The 26,761-nt window shown below is 37.2% G+C and overlaps 1 protein-coding gene, 1 long non-coding RNA gene and 1 pseudogene across 3 annotated transcripts in view; 1 reads left to right on the plus strand and 2 right to left on the minus strand.

The window, feature by feature from the left end:
* Window positions 1–26,761, plus strand: part of LOC113198528 (uncharacterized) — an 87,553-nt gene that overhangs the window by 2,825 nt on the left and 57,967 nt on the right. The gene's annotated exons all lie outside the window — the stretch shown is intronic.
* Window positions 1,558–1,785, minus strand: LOC113198527 (mitochondrial import receptor subunit TOM6 homolog pseudogene; annotated as a pseudogene).
* Window positions 10,073–26,761, minus strand: part of Ptprg (protein tyrosine phosphatase receptor type G) — a 715,889-nt gene continuing 699,200 nt past the window's right edge. For both annotated transcript variants that reach the window (XM_077796194.1, XM_077796193.1), the window contains 4 exons: window positions 23,872–24,018; window positions 23,089–23,231; window positions 15,071–15,206; window positions 10,073–14,382 (listed from right to left, as the gene is read on the minus strand). In XM_077796194.1, coding sequence (XP_077652320.1) covers window positions 14,236–14,382; window positions 15,071–15,206; window positions 23,089–23,231; window positions 23,872–24,018 — 573 coding nt within the window. In that variant the 3' untranslated portion in view covers window positions 10,073–14,235. The remainder of the gene's footprint in view (window positions 14,383–15,070; window positions 15,207–23,088; window positions 23,232–23,871; window positions 24,019–26,761) is intronic.

Below are 26,761 nucleotides of genomic sequence, written 5' to 3' on the forward strand. Positions count from 1 at the left end.
TTGACATTTTCAGACAGAACTGATCAATGTTCTAAGAAGGATTAATGAGATGAAGTAATTGGTTTAAGGGAAATTAAGAGAACTTTGTACTTGGGTTAGCTAAATGATTGTCAGATATCTCCATGAAGACATTGGCTTGTATCCCTTTTGCCTGTATCTGGTATGGCTTGCAAGTAGGCCAAGCGAGGCAAACTCATTTCTTCAGACTTTCAACCAAACTGTTGTTTTAAAGATACACTGGTTATTCCTTAATAGTGGATTTAATCTTGCCTTTTAAATTTGTTTTTCTATCTCTTTAATGTGGATGTGAATCTCAGAATAGTCCCAGTGGATTTCATTAACAAAGCGATGAGATCTTATTTTAAAAGCATATTATGATATAATTTAATAATTTGGTAGCTTTTCCTTTTCCCAATTATAACTCAGTTTTTTTTTTTTTTTTTTGGTATTGGGAATTGAACCTGAGGGCGCTTAACCACTGAGCTACATTCTACCCATTTTTATTTTTTGAGACAGGGGCTTGCTAAGTTACTGAGGCTGGCATTGAACTTGTGGTCCTTTTACCTCATCCTCCTGAGTTGCTAGGATTATAGGCGTGTGCCATCGCACATGGCTCCAACTCAGTTTTTACTTGATAAAAACTGATTTACTGACCTAAGTTTTTCCATCAACAAATACATTAATAACTTCTAACAAAGCTGTGATTAAATTGTACATGTAGAGTATCACATCACCTGGGAACCATACGTACCAAATGTTGACTTTCATTTGGAAAATAGAAGCAGTCTGTAAGGGTATAGCTTATAGTAGAAAATATTTTTTGTCCAGTCACATATTTATATCATTTTCAAAGAGTGACTTCCTATTTACTAGATGTAGAATTCTGGGTTGACAAGTTTTCTTTCAACACTTTAAATATGTTACTCTGTTTTTCTCTGGTTTATTTGGTCATGATACTAAATCTGATGTAGTTTTTCTTTCCTTTTTAGGTGATTTAAAAAAATATTTATTTTTTGGTTTTAGGTGGACACAATATCTTTATTTTTATGTTGTGTTGCAGATCGAACCCAGTGCCTCGCGCATGACAGGTGGGCATGCTACCACTTGAGCCACATCCCCAGCCCCTAGGTGATGTTTTTATGAATCCCTACAGTGGTCCTCAAGACTTTTTCTTTGTGTTTGATTTTCAGCAGTGTGAGTCTGCTAGGCCTAGCTTGCTTTGTGTTTTCTTTCTTGCATTTTTTTCTTTGTGTGAAGTCTTTATTTCAAATACTTATCACTTATTATTTATTACCACAGGGATCATGATCACCCCTGCAGAATCTTAAGAACTGTGTGCAGAACTTTACAGAACAGAGGCAGCACTTGAGCTGAACCAGGCCTCTGACCAGAGCCTGGAGCTGAGGTGGGGAAAGGGAAGGGGGCGTATCTTGTGCGGCCATTGGCAGTGACAGTCCGTATCAGCTACTGCTGGGGCATATCTCATGGTGGCCAGATTGTAGGGCTCTGTTTTTGGAAGATTTGAGTACAGCACAGGAGTCCCATTAGTCTACTTGGCTACACCCCTGGCTGAGGTGCCATTAGGTCCATGTCACTAAAATTCCTGGCCAGCTACATTCCCACAGCAAAGTCCCAAATTGAGGATCAAGTTCCTCTGGAAACCATTCCTGTCATGGCAAAGCATTAGATGTCCTGGAGCCAGTTTCCTATGTTGTCCAGAATTTGGGGGGCTTCATTTACCCAGCCAGTGGTGGCAGCCCTCACTGCAATCCTGCCGGAAGCCATTGATATCTTTGGGCTCCCTGATTTGTGTTTTCTAACCTCCTTTGATCTGTGGTTTGGTGCCACTAATTTTGGAAAATGTAGATATTATGTCCATAGATATTCTGCTTCTTGATTTTTTTTCCCCCTCTCCTTCTGGGATCCCAATTATTTGTCTCTATGTCACTAGATACTGTTCCACATCACTTGGATTCTCTATACTGCTTTTCTGGTTATTCTTTTTCTATTTAAATTTCATTTTGGTTTATATATATTAACCTGCCTTCAAGTTCACTGATTCTAATAAGTTGACATTGTGGTATTATTTTTGCATTTACCTGACAAAGGTTTTTGAGTTTTTTAATGTTCTTACCTGTTACTCTTTTTATCTTTGATGAACCGGTTCAACTATTTTGCCTACATTCAAACATTGTTTCTTCTCATGTGGCAGGAGCCAGGTGCAATGTTGGATGCCTGTATTCCAAGCTACTTGGGAAGCTGAGGTGGGAGGATCACTTGAGCCCATGGGTTCAAGGCTAGCCTGGGCAAAATAGTGAGATGTACATCTCTTAAATAAAAATAAAAATTTAAAAATTGCAGAAAATTAAGAGAAATAAGGATGATTACTAAGTTTTTAATTTGATTACTTGAATAGATGCTATTGCTATTTTTTTTAGGTGTCAGGAGACTGGAGAAGGAAAAGGTTAGGAGAAAAATTTGAGTCGTACTTTTGTCATGTTATAAGTTTGGGATGCTTACTAAAAACTATGACTTGAAATTGAAATTAAAAAAATATTCATTTGGATGTGAATCTGAAATTCATGGTATAGACTAGGGCTAGATGTAGACTTTGTGAGCTATTGACATATATCTTGTATGTAATTCCATGAGATTTGATGGAATGAAATCCATCTCATAGGGAGACTATCAATATACAAAAATAAAAAGGGGTTACTTTGGGGCTGGGGTAGTGGCTCACTGGCAGAGCGCTTGCCTGGCATGTGTGAGGCACTGGGTTCAATCCTCAGCACCACATTAAAAAAAAAAAAAGTACATAAACAAAAGTGTTGTGTCCACCTACAACTAAAAAAATTAGGGATTTCATTTAAAAAAAAAAAAGGTCCATTGGCAACTTAAAAAAAAAAAAAAAGAAGAAGAAAAGAGAAGGAATTCTGGGAAAGTGAAGCTTTAAAAAATAAGTAGGGGCGGACTACTTTAATGGGAATGTGAGGCATGCCAGTGCTCACATGTTAAAGATATGAGATGAATCTGATAATGAAGACTTGAGAAATAGCAGATGCTGAGGTACAGAAAAATCTCTTCAAAGCCTGGGCAATTTTTTCTCAGCAGAAATACTTAATTAAGGGAGCTGGACTTGTTAGACCCCAGATGATTCTCAGAATGTTCCTTACCAATGAGCTAAAGAAACATTCCAAGAAAACCACAGAAATCAACTACCAAACTTCATTTATCTTTGTAGACAGGTCTGATCACTTTATCATCCCTCATGACTGTCATCCTGTTAAATATTTACTTTGTGTTTGTTATCTACCTAACAGCTCTAAGTTCCATGAAGTCAAGGATTTTACTTTGTGGACTAATTTATCCCTAGCACCTGGAATGCCTCCTGTACCAGCTCTTACCATAATAGTTGGTAAATGTTTGTTGAATGTTTGGAGAGGAAGGTAGTATGCTGAGCAGTGATGCATGACTGCAGGTGCAGCTACTTGGGAGGCAGAGGCAGGAATATTGCAAGTTCAAGGCTAGCTTGGGTAAATTCACAAGATGCTGTCTCAGAATAAAATAAAAAGGATTGGGGATATAGCTCAGTGGTAGAGTGCTTGCCTAGCATGAGTAAGGCCTTGGGTTCATCTCAATACTGGGAAAAAAAATAAAAGAAAGTGCTGTTTTGCTGACAAACTAGTGGAGTTAAGAGTCAAGAAGACTGTGGGATGATGTGAAAAGATTGAGACATTGGAAGAAAGGAATGGATCTTGTGACTGTAGATAACTCTTACAAGAAGCTGTGTTTTGTCATTATTTTTGCTGCTGCGCTGAAGATTGAATCTAGGCCTTGTGCATGCTCAGCATATGCTTTGCCATGGAGAGACACCCCCAGCCCTTTCTAAGAAGTTTTACCATCGGGGGGAATAGTTAGAATAAGATTAGTCAGAGGATTCTCGGCATCAAGAGAAAGTATTGTAAGTTAGTAATAATCAGAGTATATTTGTAGAGAAGGATATATCTGATTCAAGTGAGGGAAGGCTCAAGTAAGAGAAAAGGACATTAAACAAATGACATTCTTGAGAGGACACGAAAGAATGGGCCACCTATGAGTGATGGAAGATGGAAGAGCTTCCGAAGTCACAGGGATCCTTCTTCCACTGTGACAAGGGGGAGGCAGATGTGGATTATAGATGCAGGGAGGTTGATGAGATCTTAGGGCTATCTTCAGGCAAAAGCCATCTAAGGTTTTTATTGAAACTTCTTTAGGTAAACTTCTTACCCAGTTGTCAGTGGTGCTGCCATAATATATTATAGAAACTGTCCATATTTTTCTTTGGAGTATTTTTGCAGTATATAGTACCATACCATCCATTTGGGTTCATGTTTTATAAGCAGAAGAATATGGTAAGGGATGTTTAATAAGAGACTAGAGCAATTGCCAGCTGAATCTGTAGTCTACCCACTCCAGTGACATGGTCTTTAGAGACATGGTTTCCTGTGAGTCTAACCCAGAACATTTTCAGAACAGTGGGTAAAAAGGGAGCTCTTGAGGGAGATGGGGTGGGGTCACCTGCTTTTCCTTAGTCCTTTTCAGAATTTGAGGGAATATTTAGGCCCACATACTTCTGAGAATAGGCAGGAACTCCTTTATAGTTTTAAAAAAAAGCCTGGTATAATTTTATAAAACCAAAGGATGGGTTTGGAACTATACATCCTGGGTGCACACATGCACGCACCCACATAAGGCATTTAAGAAGTGAGAAAAACAAAAGAGGAAAAGTAGAAAATGCTGTCTAGGAGAGGGTTTTTGAGTTGGCCCAGGAAAAGCTTAAAAAATGAAGAACCCTGGGTAGTCTACTGGAATGTCCTATTGCAAAGTTCAGTTCAAATATTCTTAGGCAATATGAGAATTTTGTCCAACAAAAGGTATATTGATAAATATCATTGATCATTTTCTGTTTAAGTTCATGTGATCATGGTCTTTCCATGAAAAAATGATGTTCATACCCTATAATCCTATTACAACACCCCATCCTGTGTTAGCTTTTAAACAGTCACTGTAAAACATTGTCAGGATTCAAGAGTCATGAAAATGTTAAGTGTTGGAATGTATTTTGATATTTATTGTTAAAACACCAGGAATTATAAGAAAAATAATCACAACTTAGGTTATATCTCATTATTCTTCTTTGAGTCATTAAAGTTTTGGCATAGGAACAGATGATCTTATTTGTCTGGTGAGGTACTCTAAAAAAGATAGACTTTATTGGCTTTAAAAATATGTTCCTAAAACAGGAGTTGGTCCTCATTTACAGCTAGTTCATCATAATATAATAGTGAGTGACTTACCAGGCCATGCGTCCAGGATGAGGGATGATGAAGGTTATGATAATGAGAGTGATCTGTAGAAAGTACTGAGAGATGTGGAAGATTAAAACAAATCAACTGAGCATATAGACAATCTCACTGTTTATGTTGGTTTATAGGATCCCGGGGGTACAGAAAGAGCTCTGCTGCTAGTGATAGAAACAGCATACACCTTTTTCATATTACTGTGCAACATTCTGCAGTTGGGGCTTAACATTCGCAAGAATCACGTAGCCTCCTATTTCTCTTTTCTGAAATTAGGAAGCTTTTCCTTCTTGGAGCCAGGCACAGAGGCGAACCTATAATCTCAGCTGCTCTGGAGGGTGAGTCAGAAAGATTCCAAGTTTGAAGTCAGCCTGGGCAACTTAGTGAGACCCTGTCTCCAAAAAGAAAAGGGCTGGGGATGTAGCACAGTGGTAGAGCACTCCCTGGGTTCAATGCGCAGTACTATAGACAGACAAAAACAAAAAACGACGACAATAAACCTTGGAATGTACCAAAATTGAAACTTTAATAAGAGAAATGGGCTTTAAAGTATCATGCATTTTTGTCCATTTCCTGTTTCTGCCCTCACTTTTGTTTCTGAATACTAGGATATAGGAGTTATTTCCACTGTCCACCTTTATCTCCATCTACCTCCCTTGGATATGATGTCATTTGGTGAGCCTCCTCACTGTGGAAATTTCTTAGTGTTAGATTTATTTCTTATTTACTTATGGTACTGAGGATTAAACCCAGGGGTGCTTTCCAATAAACTATAAATAATAATAAAGAACCCAGTTCTTTTTAATTTTTTATTTTTAGACAGGGTCTTGCTAAGTTGCTGAGGCTGATCTTGAACTTTTTTTTTATTTATTTTTTATTGGTTGTTCAAAACATTACAAAGCTCTTGACATATCATATTTCATACATTAGATTCAAGTGGGTTATGAACTCCGATTTTTACCCCAAATACAGATTGCAGAATCACATCGGTTACACATCCACATTTTTACATAATGCCATATTAGTAACTGTTGTATTCTCCTACCTTTCCTATCCTCTACTATCCCCCCTCCCCTCCCATCTTCTCTCTCTACCCCATCTACTGTAATTCATTTCTCTCCTTGTTTATTTTCCCATTCCCCTCACAACCTCTTATATGTAATTTTGTATAACAATGAGGGTCTCCCTCCATTTCCATGCAATTTCCCTTCTCTCTCCCTTTCCCTCCCACCTCATGTCTCTGTTTAATGTTAATCTTTTCTTCCTGCTCTTCCTCCCTGCTCTGTTCTTAGTTGCTCTCATTATATCAAAAAAGACATTTGGTATTTGTTTTTTAGGGATTGGCTAGCTTCACTAAGCTTCTGATATTATTTCATTGAATAAATTGTTCATTACTTAGGTTTGGAACTCTTTGCCTTTCTCTATCCCAATAATTCTTAAATTTGGTCTTTTTATGCTATCCCTTATTTCTTGAACATTCTGCTCATGGTTTCTTACAATTTTCACTGTGTGGTCTACATTCTTTTCAATATTATATTTTGTCTTTATTGTCTGATGTCTTGTCTTCTAAGTGGTCTACCCTGTTTGTGATGCTTTCAATTGAACTTTGAATTTGGTTTATTGTTTCTTTCATTTCAAGGATTTCTTTTTTTTTCCTATTTTATAAATTTATTTGGTACCATCACAGACATCTTTCTTGGTCCATATAGAGCTTAATGCTGAGCTACATTTCCAGCCATTTTTTTGTTTTTTATTTTGAGACAGGGTCTCACTTAAGTTGCACAGGCTGAAGGATTACAATTCAAGGCTGATCTTGAACTTGCAATCCTCTTGCCTCAGGCTTCTGAGTTCTGGATTACAGGTGTGTGCCAAGGACAATATTACTATTTAAATGGGCAAGCCACTAGTTGACTTTTTGTTTCATGATTGATGATGGGTCTGCTAAACAATTAAATAAAATGGGATTATAAGATACTAATGACTAATATTGAGTACTTGCTGTCTCAGGGTCTTTGCACGTATCCTTTACTTAACAGTTTGAGTTTCTATATTTCACAAAGAGGAAAATGGCACGTAGGTGAAGTAACATGACCAAGTTACTGTCAGTCAGTAAGTGGCAGAATTAACTGGAACCTTGGCTGTTTTGATCCCATGGTCCTTACTTTTGAGCCATTTCCCCCCTATGGACAGGTGCTTTCTAAGTTCAAATACCTAGTTTAATATAGAATGAATAGAATTTCGTGATCACAGTGTATAATAGGAATGTCTGTAGTTACTAGTTTTACTTGTTTGCTCATGCTGGTACAAAGTGTGATGTACTTTTTTTTTCACGTTTTCTCTAAAAACCTAGAGCCAAATAAATATTTCTGAATAAATTGAAAACACATTTTAAGACTAAATTATTTTTGCCTTGTCTGACTTGAAAGATATCCGCAAACAAGAATGTAAATTGAGTAGTATAGTTATGGAATGACTTATGGGATGTTCGTGGAATGGATTCTAACATAATGTTAAAGATGTCTGTTTTAGAATGTTCTAAAGCTTTGCAAGGTCTTTTGGATATTACCACAAAACCTGGCTTTACACCTTGCAGATGATGTAGGATGTGGGGAAGGGAAAATAGTTAGTTATAGGCCTGTAGCAGCAACAAGTTAAATGATTTCAAATTACAACACATAAATTATGTTAATTTCTTCTTTTACAATTTTTGAGCAAGATAATTGTTAGAGTCAGATGAACTGCAGCTCTTGTGATCTTCCTTGCCAAATTTCACTTCATAATCACAAAATCTGATTGTAATTTGCCAATAGCCAACTCGTGGTTCCCATCTTCTAAGTTCTTTTATTTGATATTCCCAGCATAGGTAGGTGAAAATATGAAGCCAGTCTCTGAATCCAGGCATGATTATCACTGACTTATTCCTAAATCCTAGGACGTTTCCTAAGTTCCACAACTAGCTTTTTAAAAACTGGAGTTTTGGGGCAGTGCTTTTGCACTCTTATTTCTTTGCCTGTTCTTAGTAGTGGAAGTGGAGCTTCCTCATCTAGGGTTACATGCAGTATAGTAAAAACGATGTAATTAGAAAAGGGATTTAATTTTGAACAGTTGTAACTGCTGTTAAATGACATCATTTTGGGTGGACTCAGTGAGTTAGGAACGTAGGAAACCCTTTGCTTTGTTCTGACTATTGGGACTTTAACGATGCAAGACCAATATAAACACTTCTGCTGCCCTTGGTGGTCAGTTTACTGGCCAGAGATGGAAGATGATCCCTTTATTTTCCCTGGATCCTATGAGCAGTCACTGGTGATCGCCGTGTATAATAGGAGTGTCTATAGTTATTAGTTTTACTTGTTTGCTCATGCCGGTACAAAGTGTGATGTACTTCTTTTTTCATATTTTCACCTACCTATGTTGGGAATATCAAATAAAAGAACTTAGAAGATGGGAACCACGAGTTGGCTATTGGCAAATTACAATCAGATTTTGTGATGGATGATGGCCAGACGTAAGGTGACAGGGAGAGATGTGATCTGGAGAGTCCCTACCCAACCGCAAAGGGAGAACTGTTTGAAAGGAGCTTGGAATTTGAATGTAAAGGTTTTCATTTTTTAAATGTTAGCAACTAATATGAATTTAAAAGAAAACCACAGGGCAAAATCAAGTGTGATTCATAGAACAACCAGGATCTACAGACTATCCAATTTGTGACCGTTGGTATACATATGCTCTGATAACAGTGTTAGAGTCGCTATGGGTATAGTGTGAGGGAGACTAGGGTCGTGTCACCTGAGAGATGCTTTCTGTTTTGGGGAATTGTTCTTCCATATATTCCTGGATGGGATTAATATACTGTTTTTTAAATTCTCAGTAACTTGGGGAGAATTAAATACCAGCTCTTATATGGAAAGAAAAAGTAGGTCCTTATTAGAAAGAGTTGAGCACTGGATGTGGAATCACTAGAAGATAGAATGGTAGCCCATAGGACTTGTGTATCCCTGTTTGGAAATGTCAGAATTCCCTAGAAGTAGAAGCAGTTATATTTATCCTACATATATTTCATAGATCCTCCAAAAGTCTTGCCAGGACATATCCCTTATCCTAGATAGTAAGTGTTCAGAGGGAGAAATTGTGGCAGATGTAGTTGATAAGCTGGAGAGAATAGTAATTCTGTTCTCAGTAGGAGAGCCATGAAACAGATGAAGTTTGATTAATATGCAGGTAAATCTTTGTCAGTTCCCTCCTTCCCTCCCTCCTTTCCTCCTTACTTCCTTGGATTGATCCCCAGGGCTATTCTACCACTGAGCCACATCCCCAGCACTTTTTATTTTGAGACAGGGTCTTGCTCAGTTGCCCAGGCTGGGCTTGAATTTGTGATCCTGCCATTCCAGCCTCCCAGGTCACTGAATTACAGGCATGCACTACCATGTCTAGCACATTTGTTTACTTTTTAAAGGAGGAAGAAAATGGATAAATCAACTCGGCAAAGCCACTTCCTTTTGGTTTGCTGCCTGTGTAACAATGACTACTAATGTTCACTTCATTGCCATGAAAAATAAGACAGAGGGTTACTGGGTATTAATGTGCTGTTAAGGAAATCTAGAAAGCTGATTTTATCGAGTGTAGACATTCTCACAGAAGTGCTCAGCACTAATGAATACATCAAAAACCATACTTTATTTTATGTATAGCAATACAATTTACATATTAAATAACACTATAATAGAATGATTTGATATAGTTTTAAACAGAAGAAAAAAGGGAAAAATTTCAGGTTACAAAACCCCTCCCCCCAGAACAAATTAAAAAAAAATCACTTTTCCAAATGGGTCAATGCAACAAATGTATTCAGTGACTAATTATGTCTAATTCCTATTGCACAAATGTTCAATGGAATTAAAAAGAAAGCCCAACTTTCACAATCACTGCCTCAAAGAAATAACACGTTGAATTCTTTTGGAATGCAGAGATGGTTCTTGCTACTTCAATACACAGAAAGTTGAATTCACATATCCACCACAGAAAGAAAAAGAAAAAGAAAGAAACTACGACGGAGTTGAAACTAGAAAAAAATTAGCTTTATATGAAAATATAAAATTCTATGATTATATACCATAGATACAAAGTTTCCAGAAGATGCTTACCCAAGCAACAAAATATTTACAGTTTTAATGGTTTTAGCTATTTCAAAATGAAGTGAAAGAAACACGATTCAACATGAAGGGTGGATTCTTTAGAAACAATGGCTGCTTGCTAGTTTCAAATATCCTAACAAAAAAAGGAGTCACTACCCCAAATGTTGGAGAGTTGCGACATTTTATAAAATTGACTGTCTCCTTTTTTGGAGATGTTTATTTCTTAAAACTCAAGATATTTTTCTTGAAATTAATTATCCTCTGTAGAAAATGCTTCCCTTTGCAAATTTTTAACAAAAATACTAAAAACAGTTTAACAGCTAAGACAAAAAGTAGAGGCCAAATACCATTATTACAATTCCTTCCTATTTTTAGCATGCCTTCTTTCTAGAGATAAGGAAAGCCAATATTGTATGTTAAATGGCAACTAAGGGAGAAAGCGCAAAGGGTAAAGTGAAATTACAGCTGCTGGGGGAAAAAAAAAGCAGGCATTTTTTTCCCCTTCATATAAAAATTCACTGGCACCACATGAACAGAAATTTTGGAACATAGGAGTTGAAAATGCATTTTCCAGTATAACTGCTAAATCCTTAAGACTAGTACATTTTGATTATTTTCTCTTAAATTAGGATGAGATTGGGTCCCCCCCCCTTTTTTTTGCTTAGAATTAGTAATATGTATCTTTGGTAAATTGGTATCTATATTTTAATTTTAAATATAGTATATATGCATTTAAGGAAAAAGTGGTAACAAGGCAGTTGTGCTGTCATTAAAAATAATAATTAAAGTTATTTATGGATTTCAGTGTCACTCTGGGCTAAACACTCAAGCAGCTAGACCTTGAACATCATAACCCTTCTCTGCCCTTGCTGGACTTTTATTTGAAATGGACTCCAAGCCATAAAAAATTAGGAAAACCAGTGAGCTACTCTCAAATTGTTTTGAAATTCAGACATTAACTTTTTTTTTTTTTTTAAGTGTAAAAGATTGGTATTGTGGCTATCAGGTACAAGAATGGTCTCCTGGTGGCAATGAGGTATCTTGGATGTCCAGCACAGCTACCTGGTCTGACTATAGTCATTCAGATTTTTTGTTCGATGTGTGCATTCTGTTTACCTGGTGCTGAATTCAAACACACAGCTTACTTTCAGTAGCACACACTGACTTCCAAGAACTATTTCCTTTCCCCTTGAGACAAGTGGTAAAAACCTTGTTATGTCCTTAAGCAATGTGTTCAGACACTGTCTTTGGAACTCTGTGCCTCCAGAAAAGATCTAAGTTTATTTTTTTGCCAGTGAGGAATGACTAACAGTTGAGGATACACTCTGGTGAAGGGTGAGGGACTAAAGATAACTGGACTCCGTGTAGTGGGTCTGGACCACTTTGGCAAGATGGGCAAATAGGTATTGCTCACAGTTCAGTGAGTTCAGATCTACAGACTTTGGTTCATGTCTGCTGTAGAGACACAGGTTGCCCACGGAGAACTTCTAAACCATTTTTATCATGTTTCTGTCCTGTTCACTAGCTGTTTTATCATTAATCTGATGTGCATGTAAGAGTCACAGAATTATGTTGGGGAGTATGCATTTCAATGCACTGAGCTCTCTATAAATAGCACAGAAGGGAATACTTGCTATTTGCCTCCTAACCAGTGTTTATTATTAAGAAAAATTACTGAGAGACCATGAATTCCAATTCAAATATTATTTCTGAATGTCAAAACCACTGCACTGTCTACTGAAAAACATTAGCTCATATCAATGCCCTGCACCACAACTAAAATACCCCACTAAAAATCTCTAGTTCTTGCCATGATCTGAAACTTTTCCTCTCCTACGTCCCTTCAGCCTCCAGGGAGTTGTAGGGTTCCTATGTTCAAGTGTTCCTGGTGTCAGGTAGAGTCACCTCTGGTGGGAGCAGAGGGCTGTGAAAGTGCCTATGTCTTCTAGTACACACGATTTAGCAAACTTTGTTCACTGGAACACTTTTACTCAAGATAGCCTATTCAGTTCTTCAAAAGTAGACTACTCTTTGTGGTTGAATCTGTGTGATGAGAAGATAAGATTAACCCTGATAATTAGGTAGTTCATGAAAACTGTTGTCCTGGCCTATGCATTGAAATCCTTGGACTTGGCTCCGAGACCCTCTCTTCTTAGCAACTATGACAAACTCCATGTAGGCCAACTCAAGGTGAGTAGAACCTCAGTGCTAAACATCATTTATGTTTTAATGCCCACCCTGAAAAATATGATAGCAGTCATTGTGGTCTTTCTGTCCAAGTTTATTGGCACTAAAAATAAGCCAAGCGGTTTTTAATAGGCCCGGTTCTGATGATGATTTCAAGTTTGATAGAAGCTGATGCTCAAAAGCAAACATGCAATAGAAGAAAAGATTTCAACAAGTAGCTTATTTTTCTGACTAAATTTCTTAATAACGTTCCTAATTTTCCCGTTATTTAGTGTGGACAAATAACTTCCTTGGGCTCTCTAATGGTTTATCAGCATCTTTTACTGAAGTGTGTGTGTTCTTGAGACTAAACCACACAAAAGCATTCAAAGCGGTCTCCTTCTTTTAAAATGACTTGAAAATGTAGACATCACCTGTTGTTCAAGATTCTAATTGTCTTGTTCTCAATAAGATTTATCTAGGTGTGGAAATTTAAATAGTCCCCAAGACACTGGCTAATACGGTATTTTCAACTTAGCCTTCCATAGAAGAATGTATGTACTTAAGGGATTTATTATGAAATATTTGGCAAAAAAAGGAAAGAATGTTAACTGTATAGGTAGTTCTTATTACATTGCTGTATGAGTAGGGGGGATTTTTAGAGAACTAGTTTCAAAAATCACATACTTGCACTAATTCTCATTCTCCTACCTACTGTGAGGTATGGTATTATAAACCAAGAAGCATTACATTAGTAGGGATTAACTTAAGGTTCTCATAACTGAGTTGTGGAGAACATTGCCATCTCGCTACAGTAAAAGATGGGCCCAGATTTTAGGGTGTAGCTATTTCCAAGAGTCAAAAAGGAAAGAACACACACTGTCCACATAGCTACTAGGAAAGCTGTAATACAGAGTTTTCCTTTATTTTGACACATTTTTGTAAGCTGTGAATATAACTTTAAAACTAATAAGAGATGTTCACAAGAGGCAACTCTTAAGCCTTCTCATTTCTTAGTGGCTCTCTTAACCATTAAAAATGGAACAATTTCAAGGCCATAATGTTGACAGACCTTCTTAGTAGCTCCCAATAGCCTGCAGTTCTAGAAAAGAAAACAATGTTCATCCACTCCACTAAAATACAGAAGGCATTCAGCATTGAACAGTGCCTGAAGAACAGGAGGGGAGGACCGGGAGAAGTACGCATTGCCTGCTAGTAGAATGACTGCGTTAGCAACAATGACAAAATCAAGATTCACTGTCACAACAAAGACCTTCATTGTACTAAACTAAAAAGTTGCATGTTGTCATGGAATGTCACATCAGGGTTTGCTTTAATATTAGATTATAGGCAGTAACACTGATCATATAGTGCAAACTAGGTAAAATTGCGTTTCACTGTGTGAAATGAACAGAGGTGCAAATGTTCAGTAGGATACCATTAAGACATAAAATGGCAAAAAATAAATATCAAAACTTTTATCAGTGTAAAAAAGTAACTGGGTTATTGTATAACCTAGAGTCTGGCAAAAAAGGCCTCAAAAAAGTTCTCTGTCTTCAGAAGTTTACAAATTAAGTGCCCTTTCAGGATTCCAGTCACACCAGAGACTCCATGCTCTCCGCAGGGTCCGATTCATCTGCAATAAGAACAGCACCGTTTTTGTCCACTGTCATGGGACCATTTCCATTTTCTTTAGTGCTGACCAAGCTGAGCATTGCCTTATAGACAAACTGGTATTGTTCCTGAAAAGTAAGAGGAAGACATTGTGAGCCAAAAGAGCTTAGTCATTTCACCTAAGATGAAAATACCAGTGAAAAATATACTAAAAAGGCACAGGAATAGCAAAATGCTATCTAAGAAAAAGAAACTGACTTGACGCTGGGCATGGTGGCACCTGCCTGTAATCCCAGCTACTTGAGAGGACGAGGCTCTCAGTTCAAGGCCTTGAGCCTTGTTAAAAAGACCCTCTTTCATAAACAAAAAACCAGAAAGGCTGGGATATAGCTTAGTACCACCCCCAAAACCTAAAGAGCACTTGAGTCTCATATAAAATTAAGATCTATATCATCTCCTCTTGATCTCTATTAGTCTGGTAGTTCACAAGAATAGTGGAATATCTACATCTTACAGCAAAGTGTTCTGTACTCTAAAGCAGGGTCTCAATGGCAGCATTACTGACATTTTGGGCTAGATAATTCTTCCTTTGTTGTCTTGGGCACTTGAGTATATTTAGCAGCATCCCTGGCCTCTACCCACTCAATGCCAGAGCACCTCTCTGTCCACAGATGCAACAGCCAAAAACAGTCTCCAGATAGTGCCAGATGTTCCTTGGGAGCTGAATCACCCCTAGTTGACAACCCCTGCTCTACAGGCATAAGTTGGAGTTTCAATTGATGTTGTAAATGTTTTACATACATGCAAACTACTTACAATGTCTGTGAATACTCCAGGTCTCATAAGATTGATCATTTTTGCAACCTGAAACACATCCACGGCATTTTCATTCTCCAGTTGCTGGGACAGGGTAGTAAGGGCACATAACATTCCTGCTGAAACTGCTCCATACCTGGGGAAGGGGGAAAAACGACACTCAGATTTACTAAGAGACTGAACTTACTGGAACAAAATTACCATCATGTATTTTCTTAGAAACAAACTAGACTGTTATTCACATCTATTCTAGAAGACAAAAATGGGTGAACTCTGGACAGGGGGATTTAGAAGCTTGCATAAAGGTGACATAATGTTTATGAATATGAAATTTCCCAAACTGCTTCATCAGATGCTTAGTTTGATATCTAACATGAGATAAGATAACTTGGGAGAGCTATAGATTTGATGAATAGTAAAAACAAAACGAGATCCTTAAGTTTAGGCTGTTGGATAACTAGCAAGTGGTGAAGGGCTGTGGAAAAAAATTTGCTTTTTAACAATCTCAAATGGTTAGATGGAACTTATAGATGTGAAGAATAAAAAATAAGTCATGTACTGGATAAAGACATTTCAGTTAACCACAGACAACACCAATGACAGTCCTTAAGATTATAAGGAAGCTATAAAATTCCTCTTGCCTAGTGATGTCATAACTGTAATAATATCTTCATGGAACATGTTCCATGTGTTGAAACTGGTGTAAACACACCCACTGTGCTGCCATCACATATAGAAGTACAGCATAGACAACTGTGCACGGTACAAAAATACTTGTCTTCATCACTTACGAGTGTGAGAGTACACTCTGTGATGTTCCCACAGCAACCAAGTCGCCTAACAGTGCTTTTGGATATTCTCCCTCCCCCGTCATCAGACAGATGTAATCAAATGATCCCCATTATTAAGTGACATGTGACTGAACATGGCTCAAAGTCTGAATTTTCAAAATTAGTTTCATCTAAATTATTTGGGACAATGAAGAAGAACTTTCCAAATGAGAGGAGTATAAGATCCTTAGAATAAATTAATTTGGTTCTCTTTGATTCACAAAAAAGATCAGCCCAGGAATCTGTGGTGGTATTGCTTGTTCACAGCAGAAGATAGATCAGTGTTTAGATGCCCCATGCTGCTGTTCTCTGAAGAACTACAGAGAACAGCAGCATGGGGCATCTAACTAGAGTTTCTGAAATCATTCTTAAAATAAGATGAAAATATTATGATGTTTACGTCGTAAGAATGAAGTCCAGTTTAATCGTCACCCAATCTTTAAGTTAAGTTTTCCAGAGGCAAAAATCTTAGGTACAGCCTTCCAGATTTAGGTGCTTTGATACATGCTGGCCCAGCTCTCACTTCCCTACTGATGGACGTTTAACTTGTGTCTGTGCACTTGAGCAGATGCCAGGAGTAGGACAGCTAGAGCAAAGGCTTGCCCATTTTTTAGTTTTAAAAGATACTGCCACGGTGAGAATACTTGTTGCTTCCTCATCCTTTTAAACTTTAAAATCTCTTGACCGTCTGTTAGGTAAGAAAGTGTATCTTAACCTTTTTGTTTTTAATACCTTTATTTTTTTTTTATGTAGTGCAGAGCATCAAACCCAGGGTCTTGCACGTGCTAGGCGAGCGCTCTACCGCTGAGCTACTGCCCCCACCCCTTTTTTAAAAAAACCTTATATGTGGTGCTGAGGATCGAACCCAGGGTCTTGCATGTGCAAGGCGAGCCCTCTACCATTGAGCCATAACCCCAGCCCCTCTTAACTTTTAGTGAACATTTTGATTACTAGAAGAGCAGAATGTTTTTTACTGACCATCTGTATTTTTTTTTTCTGAAATGGCTTACTATACTTGACAATTTTCTATTAGGTTTGTTTTTTTTTAAATGTATTTATAGGAGTCATTTTATATTGTCTGTAGTATATGTTGTCACTGTTTTTCCCCCATTCTCTTACCATTGTGCTCTTTTTTATTATATTGGAGTATATAGTTTTGATACAATCAAGTTTATGAATTTTTTAACTTCTGACATTTTTAATGCTTTCCCTGGCCCAGTATTTTAAAGGTATTCTCCTGGGACTGGGATTGTAGCTTAGTGGTAAAGTGCTTGCCTAGCATGTGGAAGCACTAGGTTCCATTCTGAGCACCACAGGAAGGAAAAAAAAAAAAAAAAAAAGCATTGTGAGCCAGGCATGTTGGCACATGCCTGTAATCCCAGAGGCTCAAGAGGAAAATTGCAAGTTCAAAGCTGGTCTCAGCAAAAGCGAGGCACTAAGCAACTCCGTAAGACTTGGCTCTGTGGTTGACTGCCGCAGTCTCCCTCTCACCGCCCCCGCCAAAGAAAAAGGTGTTGTGGCTATCTACAACTAAAAATATTTTTTAAAAATTCTGTATTTTCTATTTTGTTTAATTACTTAATTCATCAGAGTCTTGATGATCTGACTTTAGTTACTTTTTTTCCAATGGATAACCACTTTCCAACATTTGTTATTAATTAAATACTCTGATCTTTTCTCAGATATTACATTCTCACTTATGCAGCTTGTTTCTGAACTCTATTTTTTATGCTGGTCCATGTTTGAATTCCTGTAGGTCTTAAATTTTTACATCTGATCGCTTTCTATAATAATTTTGGCTATTTCTTTCCCTTTGTTTTTAGTGTTTTAAATATCTTACAATTTTTTTTTTTCTGTTTTTGGTGCTAGGGATTGAACCTGGGGCCTTATGCATGCTAAACATGTGTTTTAGCTATGCCCCAAGCACATATATTATGTTCACTTATACATTCACTTACAGGTATTTTTAGCCTTTCACCCCACTCCATCCTGGTTTATAGTTGAGCTTGTATTCAGTCACAGAGCAAAATTTGGTTTGGAAGCTTGACCATAAAAAGCAGAGCCTAAGTTTTCACTACAAAATAAAAGTAGCTGGTCTAGGATTTTTGATAAATACTTACTATTTTTAGTTAGCCAAAAGTATTGAATGCTTCCTATTGACTTTTTGGAATCCCTTTCATAATGTCCTGAATTCACTAATAGATTTCTTGTGACATTTAACCAGCAGTACATCATCAGAATAAATCTTACTTTATAATATGCCATTCTCTGACTATATTTGGGTTTTATTAGACAATTTAAAGTTTCATATCCATAATCAAATATGTAAGATTAGCCTTTGTTTTTCCTTGTGCCAGCCTTGTCTGTTTAAATCAGGTTTGCATAAAGTCTTATCTGTTACTGTTTAGATGTAGCCTCAGTTAGGACTTTGTGGGTTCTAACACTGGATAACAACTTTTTGTTTTTCAAATTTTAATCATTTATGTGTCAGGTGCTACTCTAGGTATTTTACATGTACCAAATTACTCCTCTCAATAACACTATGGTGTGGATACTATTATTGACCTGACCTGAGGCTGAAGAAGCAGGGCATGTTCAGGTACACTAGCTAGTTAAGCTCTCATAGTTAAATAGAGCTTAAAATTCAGCTGATGCATGTCAGTGGCTAAGAGCAGAGATGGGCAATACAGTGTGTTCAGCAAACATTATCTTAATATGCATATCATCAAGGCTTAAAGTCACAGTTGTCAATAAATATATTTGTTAAATACACAAATGTACAACAGTACAGTGGCCTTCATGTAGCCATCATTCAGTCGCACCTGGCTTAGGGATGCTCCACTTTCATCTGGGTCCTCCCCTCCCATGTTGACACAATCCAGGTATTTTATTCATAATTATTTTAGTACAAAACTATTAACAATTCTCAAATGTTCTCAATGTAACTACAGAAAATGGTGGTTTTATTTTTTAAACCTTAATTTATCTCCGTTTTTTTTTCTTCACATTTGCCAAAGTTGTTATTAGACTTAAATTTTACTTGCTCCTCCTCTTTCATTACTGTTTGCTTAATTCCTTGTATTTTGGGGCTTCTTTAGTTGAAAGCCGTTTATCTTTAATAGATGTAAGTTGGGCCACATATTTTTTTTCCTTCTCCAGAATGTACTTTGCATTTCAAAAACTTAGGCTTTGGTTTCATCCTCCCTTTCTCATGTAGTCTTAAGCATTTTGCAATTTCTATTTTGGTTACCTCTTTAACCCATGAATTATTTATAAGTAATTATAGGTGTAAGACTTTCAGCTTCTAGGCATAAGGATTGGGGAATCTTATTTCAATGTGGGTTAATAATATTAATGCATTGTAATCAACAAGTGTGGCCATGTATGGCATCCAATTTTTTAGGAATGAACTGAAATTACAAATTTTGGCTTTTGTTGTTTAAAGTGTTTGAAAAGACTGTGAAGTCTCTCCTTACAATTTCTTCTGGGTACAGACCTCTCTCTGATGCTATCAGAATAGCTGTGGCTTTCAAATCTCTCAGAAGGTTAATTTTGAAAAGTATCCTATCCCCATTTTTCAGTTGAAGATCTCAATGTCTAGAAAACCTCAGTCATTACTTCTTTGTTGTCCTGTCTCTCTGCAGATCACCTCTCAGGCATATGTTAGGATGTCTGTATTTAGCTTCCATATCCTGGTTTGATTTTTAGCTCAGCATATTCCACTACGAGCCTATCTCTTAGGTTTTAATTTTACAAATAATATTTTTTCCTGCTTCATAACACGTTCTTAATTATTTCATGAAACCTTCCTATAGATCCCTGAGCATGTTATTTTAATCAACTCTGTGAACTTTGATTTGTTGTTTTTTGCTTACTAGTCATGATGTTCTTTTTCCTCTGATTTCAAATTGTATTGAGTTGACCTTATGTTAGCATAGTATTTGAACTTCACTTGTTCTAGTGTAATAAACTCAGTGGCCCCCACCTTTAGCTCTTTAGAGCCAGTCAGAAAAGTTGGATAACAATCCTTATCTTTGTGATGGAGTGTGCTTTTCCCTCGTTGAGCCATTCTTTACACTTACACACCATATAATATTTCACTCAATGTGTGACTTTGCATATGCCTAGGGTTAGCTTCCTGGCTTGCCTCCTATGCAATTGCATAGGGCCCTTTGCCTCAATGGACCTGGTCCTGCAGTTGGTATAATGCCGTGCATTTGCCATGTGGAGATTCTTCATTTTTTTAGCAAGGGGTCTCTATATTATGCTAGAACCTACTAATTATGGACTTGGTTCTGCCCGACACTAGAAGTCTACACAGCTCCTAGGAAATTCACTCTAACCTGTTTACGGGGGGTGGAGATCATAAAATTTCTTAGTGAGATGATTTTGAGATTATGGAAATAAGTGAATGTGCTGTGATTTGTGTGTATCTTTGCACTAGTGGGTACAGAGAGGAATCTGCATTTCTTACAAAATAGAACAGTATTCAAACATACTCTTTGATTTCAGGACCAAATCCAAAGGGTACTTACTGAGCTTTTGCTTATCTGGGCTAGATAAGACAGTGCTACTAGAAATTTATGTTGAAAACATGTTAAGATACAAGAACATGCACACATTCTGCTAATCCTGAGAATGGAATGAAGATCTTATCATATGTCAAGTAGCTCTGTGAGGGCAGCCAGTGTCTTAATAGGAAAAGAGTTTTGACTGCTTGGGTCTCCTGGAAAGGCCTGAAGCCACCACCCTTCCCCCAGTGGTCCTCAACTCACACTTTGGGAACTGTTGTGACATCCAATAGGAAGATAGATGTACCTCCAGAGTGAATAATCAATGTCGAGTACTTACACAGGAAACTATTCCTCATTCTGTGAGTAAAGGGGATGATATGGCTGGTGGTCTAATCTATAATTAACTGTCTACATAGGCTATTTAAAAACTTACAGGAATGATAGTGAATAGAGGATGCTGAGAGTACAACAGTTTGCCTTTAAGCTCCCCTTGTTCTCTAAAAATTGACTTTTGGTGAAGAATTTTATCCTCTGAAAAATGCCTTCCATCTGGTCTATAACTTGAGAAAACAGGTATTATGTCTATGAAGAACAAATCAGTACTGTGATGTTTATGTACAATAAGGTTGATTCTTTGAATGCGTGCAAGGCAAGAGTGGTCATTCTTACTTTGGATAGAGCTTAAAAACATCCTGTAAATTGATCTTATAGGGGCATGTATTCTTAAGAGTTTTCAAGTCATAACTTAATGTGAAGTACGCATTCATACAATAGTTATCCAGCATCCACTATGTCCCAGGCATTGGGCTTCACCCTCTAGAGCAACAGGCCATGTACACAAATAGTGCTCAAAGTTATTCCTATGTATCATGTCATACTATGACTGAGCATGTGACATTACCAGCTGTGGGGATGGTTTCGAAAAGTGACTCTTGGACTGTGTGTTAAATAAAAGGGACAAGGTGGTCTGCAGGAAAGTCTTCAGTGGAAGACTGGGATGGCACATGGAAAAGTATACGTAAACTAGGTTGTCAAAAGATGTTGAAAATCATCTTAAAAGAATGTATAGCGATAATTTGTGGGGGCGAGGGAGACTCCCAAGAGGGCTCTGATGGGTTTCTGGTTTGTGCAGCTAAGTGAATGGAGAACAGGAGTGGGGATGATGAGTTTGGAGGAATGTGCACGCCACCAGGAAGGGATGTTTATAGGTACCAAAAGTATATAAGGTGGAAACTGAAAGTTATCTGGTGTTTTAGGACACTGCACTAATGCTAGCAACTGTTGAAAAATTCTAAGTTTGCTCTTGAGTAATATCTGTTGAATGAATGAATCTCCCATAGATGATAGAGAAATTAATTAGCATATTTTGGCAGTGGCTTTTCATAGTGTCTGCCTCTATGACACTTACAGATCCATTGGGCTCGACTTAATTTGCTCTTTGCCTGTTTTGGGCTAAGAGTAAGCTTCATGTGATTAATTCCAGAGGTGACATAAAAGCTAAACAGACAAGTGAATCAAATGGTTCTAAGGTTTTGCTGGTTGTTGTGGGTGGTTTTCTTTCCCCATCATGATATATAAGATTAATTGCATTAATGACTTTAGATTGACTTTTCAAATGTATTGTGACCTAGACGGGTGGGGCTCTAGAAGCAGCCCTAATTTCATGCTGAAACTACAGGACAGAGTTTCTTAGATCCAAAGCAGCTGCCTCATTTAAACACTGATAGTGGTTATCACATCTCCAGGGATGGATCTTAGTGTGTTATTTAGTTAACACTCCAACTAGGATGCTTTTTTAATCTTGCTAATCATGAAGGTGCTAATAAATTGGAAGTCACTATTTTTAATTTTTGTGGTGAGGATTGAACCTGAGGCCTCATGTTAGTCAAGTACTCTATCTCCAAGCCACATGTCCAGCACTTTAAAATTTTTTCTTGAGACAGGGTTTCTTTAAATTGCTCAGGCTGACCTTGAACTTAGGATCATTCTACCTCAGCTTCTCAAGTAGCTGGGATTATAGTCATGTACCATCACACTTGGCTAGTAATTGGTCATAGAGGGGATATACTGAGAAGTTGTTGATCTAGGGAGCTTCCTTGGAACTCAAGAGGATGGATAATTGATTCTACACTAGTTAAAGGGTGGTATGATTCTAAAAGATCCAGGGTTTTGCAATTGACTGACAAGTTGACTTCAGCTTTCAAGAGTTTGACTCTTCCATAAGATACTTGATGACCCTTTCCTTATTTAAGTGGAAAGATGCTGGGTTGAATACCATTCTGACCCTGAGACCAGGCACAAGTAATTTGTTCTCTGTGAGATTCATATTCTTTAAGTCCCCCAGAACAGTGCTATAAACCTTAAACCACATCATTATTAATAACTATCACTATTAAATAACTAAATCATACTTTTAAAAGGCTCCTTCTCTGACAAATGTCTGCTGAAATTCAGTCTAAGGAGTTTAAAATAAATGCAACTATTCAACCAATGTAAATAGCTAATAAATAATGATGTGATTATTGAAATGTAAACAGAACCATAACACTTTGTGCAAGTACACATTAAAAGTAATCCCAAAGGGAGGGTAGCTTTTAAAAATTCTGCTTTCCTTTTTAACATACATAGCAATTCAACAGGGTCTGGGATTTTAAAATAAACAACAGATACATACTCATCATGAACAATGGTGGGGCCATCCCTTGTTAAGGCCTCTTCCTTGATGACATTGATCAGTTCAAAGGTACTGCTTATGGGGGCGTCTGGGTTGGGCCATTTGGGACACTGGAAGTGCCGCACTTCTAGGACATAGTCATCCTGTAAACAATATGACATGAGTCACAGCCTGTCTATTGTTTCTTATCAGTCAACTGAATGAAACTTGCTCACTGAAAAGCTATAGGTTACTCTGAACCAATGTCAGGTTGACCAAACTGTAGCTAGTTTAAAAAAAAAAAAAAAAAAAACAGATCATGCTAGAATATCATTGTTCAAGTGACAGTAAATTATAAGAGGCTTTATTTCTTACTCTGATTTGTAAAATTAAAGAAAAATGGGTTTAAATGATCATTATTGAACATGCTACTGTAAGAGCCCCCCATTCTTCTCACAAGAAAGTACTTATTATACACTAAAAAATGTTGTTTACTAAAAAATCCATCATTGGCTCTGTAACACATTGCAAGGCTTACATTTCTGATGGCAAAGAAAATATTGAGCTCTAATTGTTTTTATAATCAGGTCAACAGAGATTTGCAGCATGCACTGTTACTTTCCACCTAGCCCACTGGAAAAAGCACGTATTTGAAGGAATCAAAAAGGGAAATGTATATATTTAAAACTGTCTTACTCAAATGCCTGGGCCTGTCTTGAGGGTGGCAAATTACTCCGTTATTACTTAAATGAATGATCCAGGGCCAAGGTATGCCTATTACAAAGGAACTGAGGTTTCAGTTACCTGTGTAGCTTCAAGGATAAAATCATGAATGATAATTTGTTCTTCATTAGAGAGGCACAGTCTGTCTTTGCTGATAAGGGTGACAGTAAAGGCCTCACAGTTCATGGATTCTTCTCGACTTGGCCAATACACAAACTCATCTTCTGCCTTTGGAAACAAAGAAAAACGTTTTTTGCCCCCATCTTGCAGTGTTGTCAAATATTTGTTTTTTTAAAATTGTCTTGCAAAATGATTTCTTAAGTTTGCCATTTCCCATACCTTTCCAGTTAGAATTATATCCCTTCCTAGTCATGCTGAGTTCAGTGGTGATTGTAGTCTACTTATAAAATACATTTTCAGAACCATTTCCCAGCACCTCTCACATGTCATTGTAACAATCCCCAAACACTGGCTCCATTGGGGATGTAGGCCAGTTAATTTTATTAGTTTATAGTTGGTTAAGTACCCAAGTCATGCTGTTAGTTCCTAAGAATTATGTTATTAAAAAAATCTATAGTTGAATATTTTGTAAAGGATGTTCACAAGCATTATCTTATTTAATTTTGACAATATGGTAGTAAGATAAAGAATGTTATAAAAATAAATTTTATTCTATAAAGAATGCAACATCAAGTTATGAGATACACATAGTAAAAAGGTTACTATAGTCAAAAACATTAACACCTTTTTGTGTGACAACAGCATAAATTGAGATCAATTTTAGTTCCTAGACTTATCCATTCCACATTTCTGCTACTTTGACAAACTTCTCCTTCCCCTATAAATACTGCTTTGTTCTCTAATTTTTTAAAAAAATCAAACATTTAGAGAGTGTGCAATATTTTTCAGTGTCTGGCTTCTTTCACTTAACATATTGTTCTCAATGTGATGAATGCACGATCTGTGTCTTTTTGGGGGGCTGGAAAATACCATTTCAGGTCGCATCTATGTTTTTGGCTATTGTGAATATGGAAGGTCAGATATCTTTAGATGGTGGTGATGTCATTTCCTTTGGGTAGGTTCTTGGTAATGTGGTAGTTTCCACTTTCTTACTAGAACCTCTCTGTGTTGTTTTCCATAACAGCTATTCTGATCTCTAGTTCCAGCAGCATTTCAAGGGGGATAAAACAGAAAGTCCTTCAACTTTACATTAGCTGCCTAAGAAAATGGAGATAGGCATACATCATCTTCTCCAACCTACGTAACAATTAACTTTTTCTTAATTAACTCAAATGACAAATTCCAGTCTGTCTGTACTATGTACATATTTATGGGCATATTCCTGAAAATGCCTAGCTACTCTCATTGAAGTCAGAAATAATTCTGAATAATGTTCAAAACAAAGAAGGCTTTGTTTAATCCTACATGGTTGCATTAGAAATGAGCCAACAGTCCAATAAGACTTATCACCCTTTCAAGTTTCAATGTAGCTTATTGCCAAGTACATTTTTATTTTTAAAGCTCAGCATAAGGGGAAACAGATTAGCAATTGGGTTTAGTCTATACAAAAGAAGTCTGTAACTGTTGTGGGTTTATATTTTCTGTCCAAGGAAATGGAAGTATGGCCCCATAAACAGATATTCCTGGTATAAAGTAATGATGAGCAGGGCATCTAAATTTAAACAATGTACACAGATTAAGCATAGGACAAAGATCGGATGTGATCCCAAATAAGTTAGTCTTTCTGAGTCTTAATTTCCATGTCTGAAAAGTGGGAATAAAAAAACTACATACCTCGAAGAAACAGGAATAGTAAATTACCTAACTGGTTTAAAGGACGTTAAAGATATTTTAACTATGGTGAAGGAAAGGCAGAAGAAAACTTTGGAATGGAGAAATCAAACTAGGGAATAATTAATCATCTTGAAAGTCTAAGAAATCAAGTGCTGCTTCTTAATTCAGCAGGCATTCTGGAGTCATTATTTTGCTGTCAAATACAGTTCAAAGATGTCTAAGCCTTGATAACAGTGCTTTCTGAGTTAGGAACCAGTGACTTTTAGGCTACTTACAGGATTATTGTCTTAAATAGTTTTGGTAGAGACAAGTAGCAATAACGAGAATCATCTAGAGCTCATTTTTAGAAAAACTGTGCAATGATGAAACTCAATCTCACAATTGAGAGCAGACACTTATTCTAGCCCAGCCTCCCGGAGACATAGATGCGTTCGATGGTGGTTCCTGTACCCTTGCCGTCCACAGAACATGTACCCCTTATTGGGTCCAGTCCATACAAAAGAGCTCCTGGTAGATACTTTATGGTGCCTGTCCTCTGTTAAGTGACAATAAGAAAATACTGACTCATCCAACAAATGACTGTTTTAACAACCCTAAAAGCCTCCAATTTCCACATGCCAAACTGAATAGACCCTTGTTGCCAGCTAATTTGAAAATTTACACTCCAGCTTTTGATTCTCAACTTTGCTGCCATTCCACCATACAGAAGCAGCCTTGGTATTCTGAAGCTGGAGCAAAATGCGACAAAGTGAAGAAGTTCCTACTGACTGGGCACCCAGTCAAACGCATGTCATGGAGACTAGGGGTTCAATCACAGGCTGTTCTTTCTTGATTAAAAAACTCATTAATCTGACACTCATGGAGGCAGAGCCTCATTGTTTTTATCTTGTGGGTTCTCATGTCCACATAGTAACCTTTTAAGACCCAGATAATTCTGAGAGTTAAGTATGCAGGAGGTCTAAGCAGAAATGTGTAAATCTGTTTTATAAATTTGTTCATCCATCTCTTACAGAGTTTAGGCTTCCATAGGGAATGACTAAAGTAGGGAAAGAAATTGTAGCTTAGTCAAGATCTTAAGTGGGACCCTGATATAATAGTAGTACTTCTGATATGATTTTTGTTTCTGAGCAAAAATAAATAAATAATCAATTGAAAGCATGAACTCTGAAGGCAAGAT

This window comes from Urocitellus parryii, chromosome 3 (assembly GCF_045843805.1).
Source record: "Urocitellus parryii isolate mUroPar1 chromosome 3, mUroPar1.hap1, whole genome shotgun sequence".
NCBI classification, from domain to species: domain Eukaryota; kingdom Metazoa; phylum Chordata; class Mammalia; order Rodentia; family Sciuridae; genus Urocitellus; species Urocitellus parryii.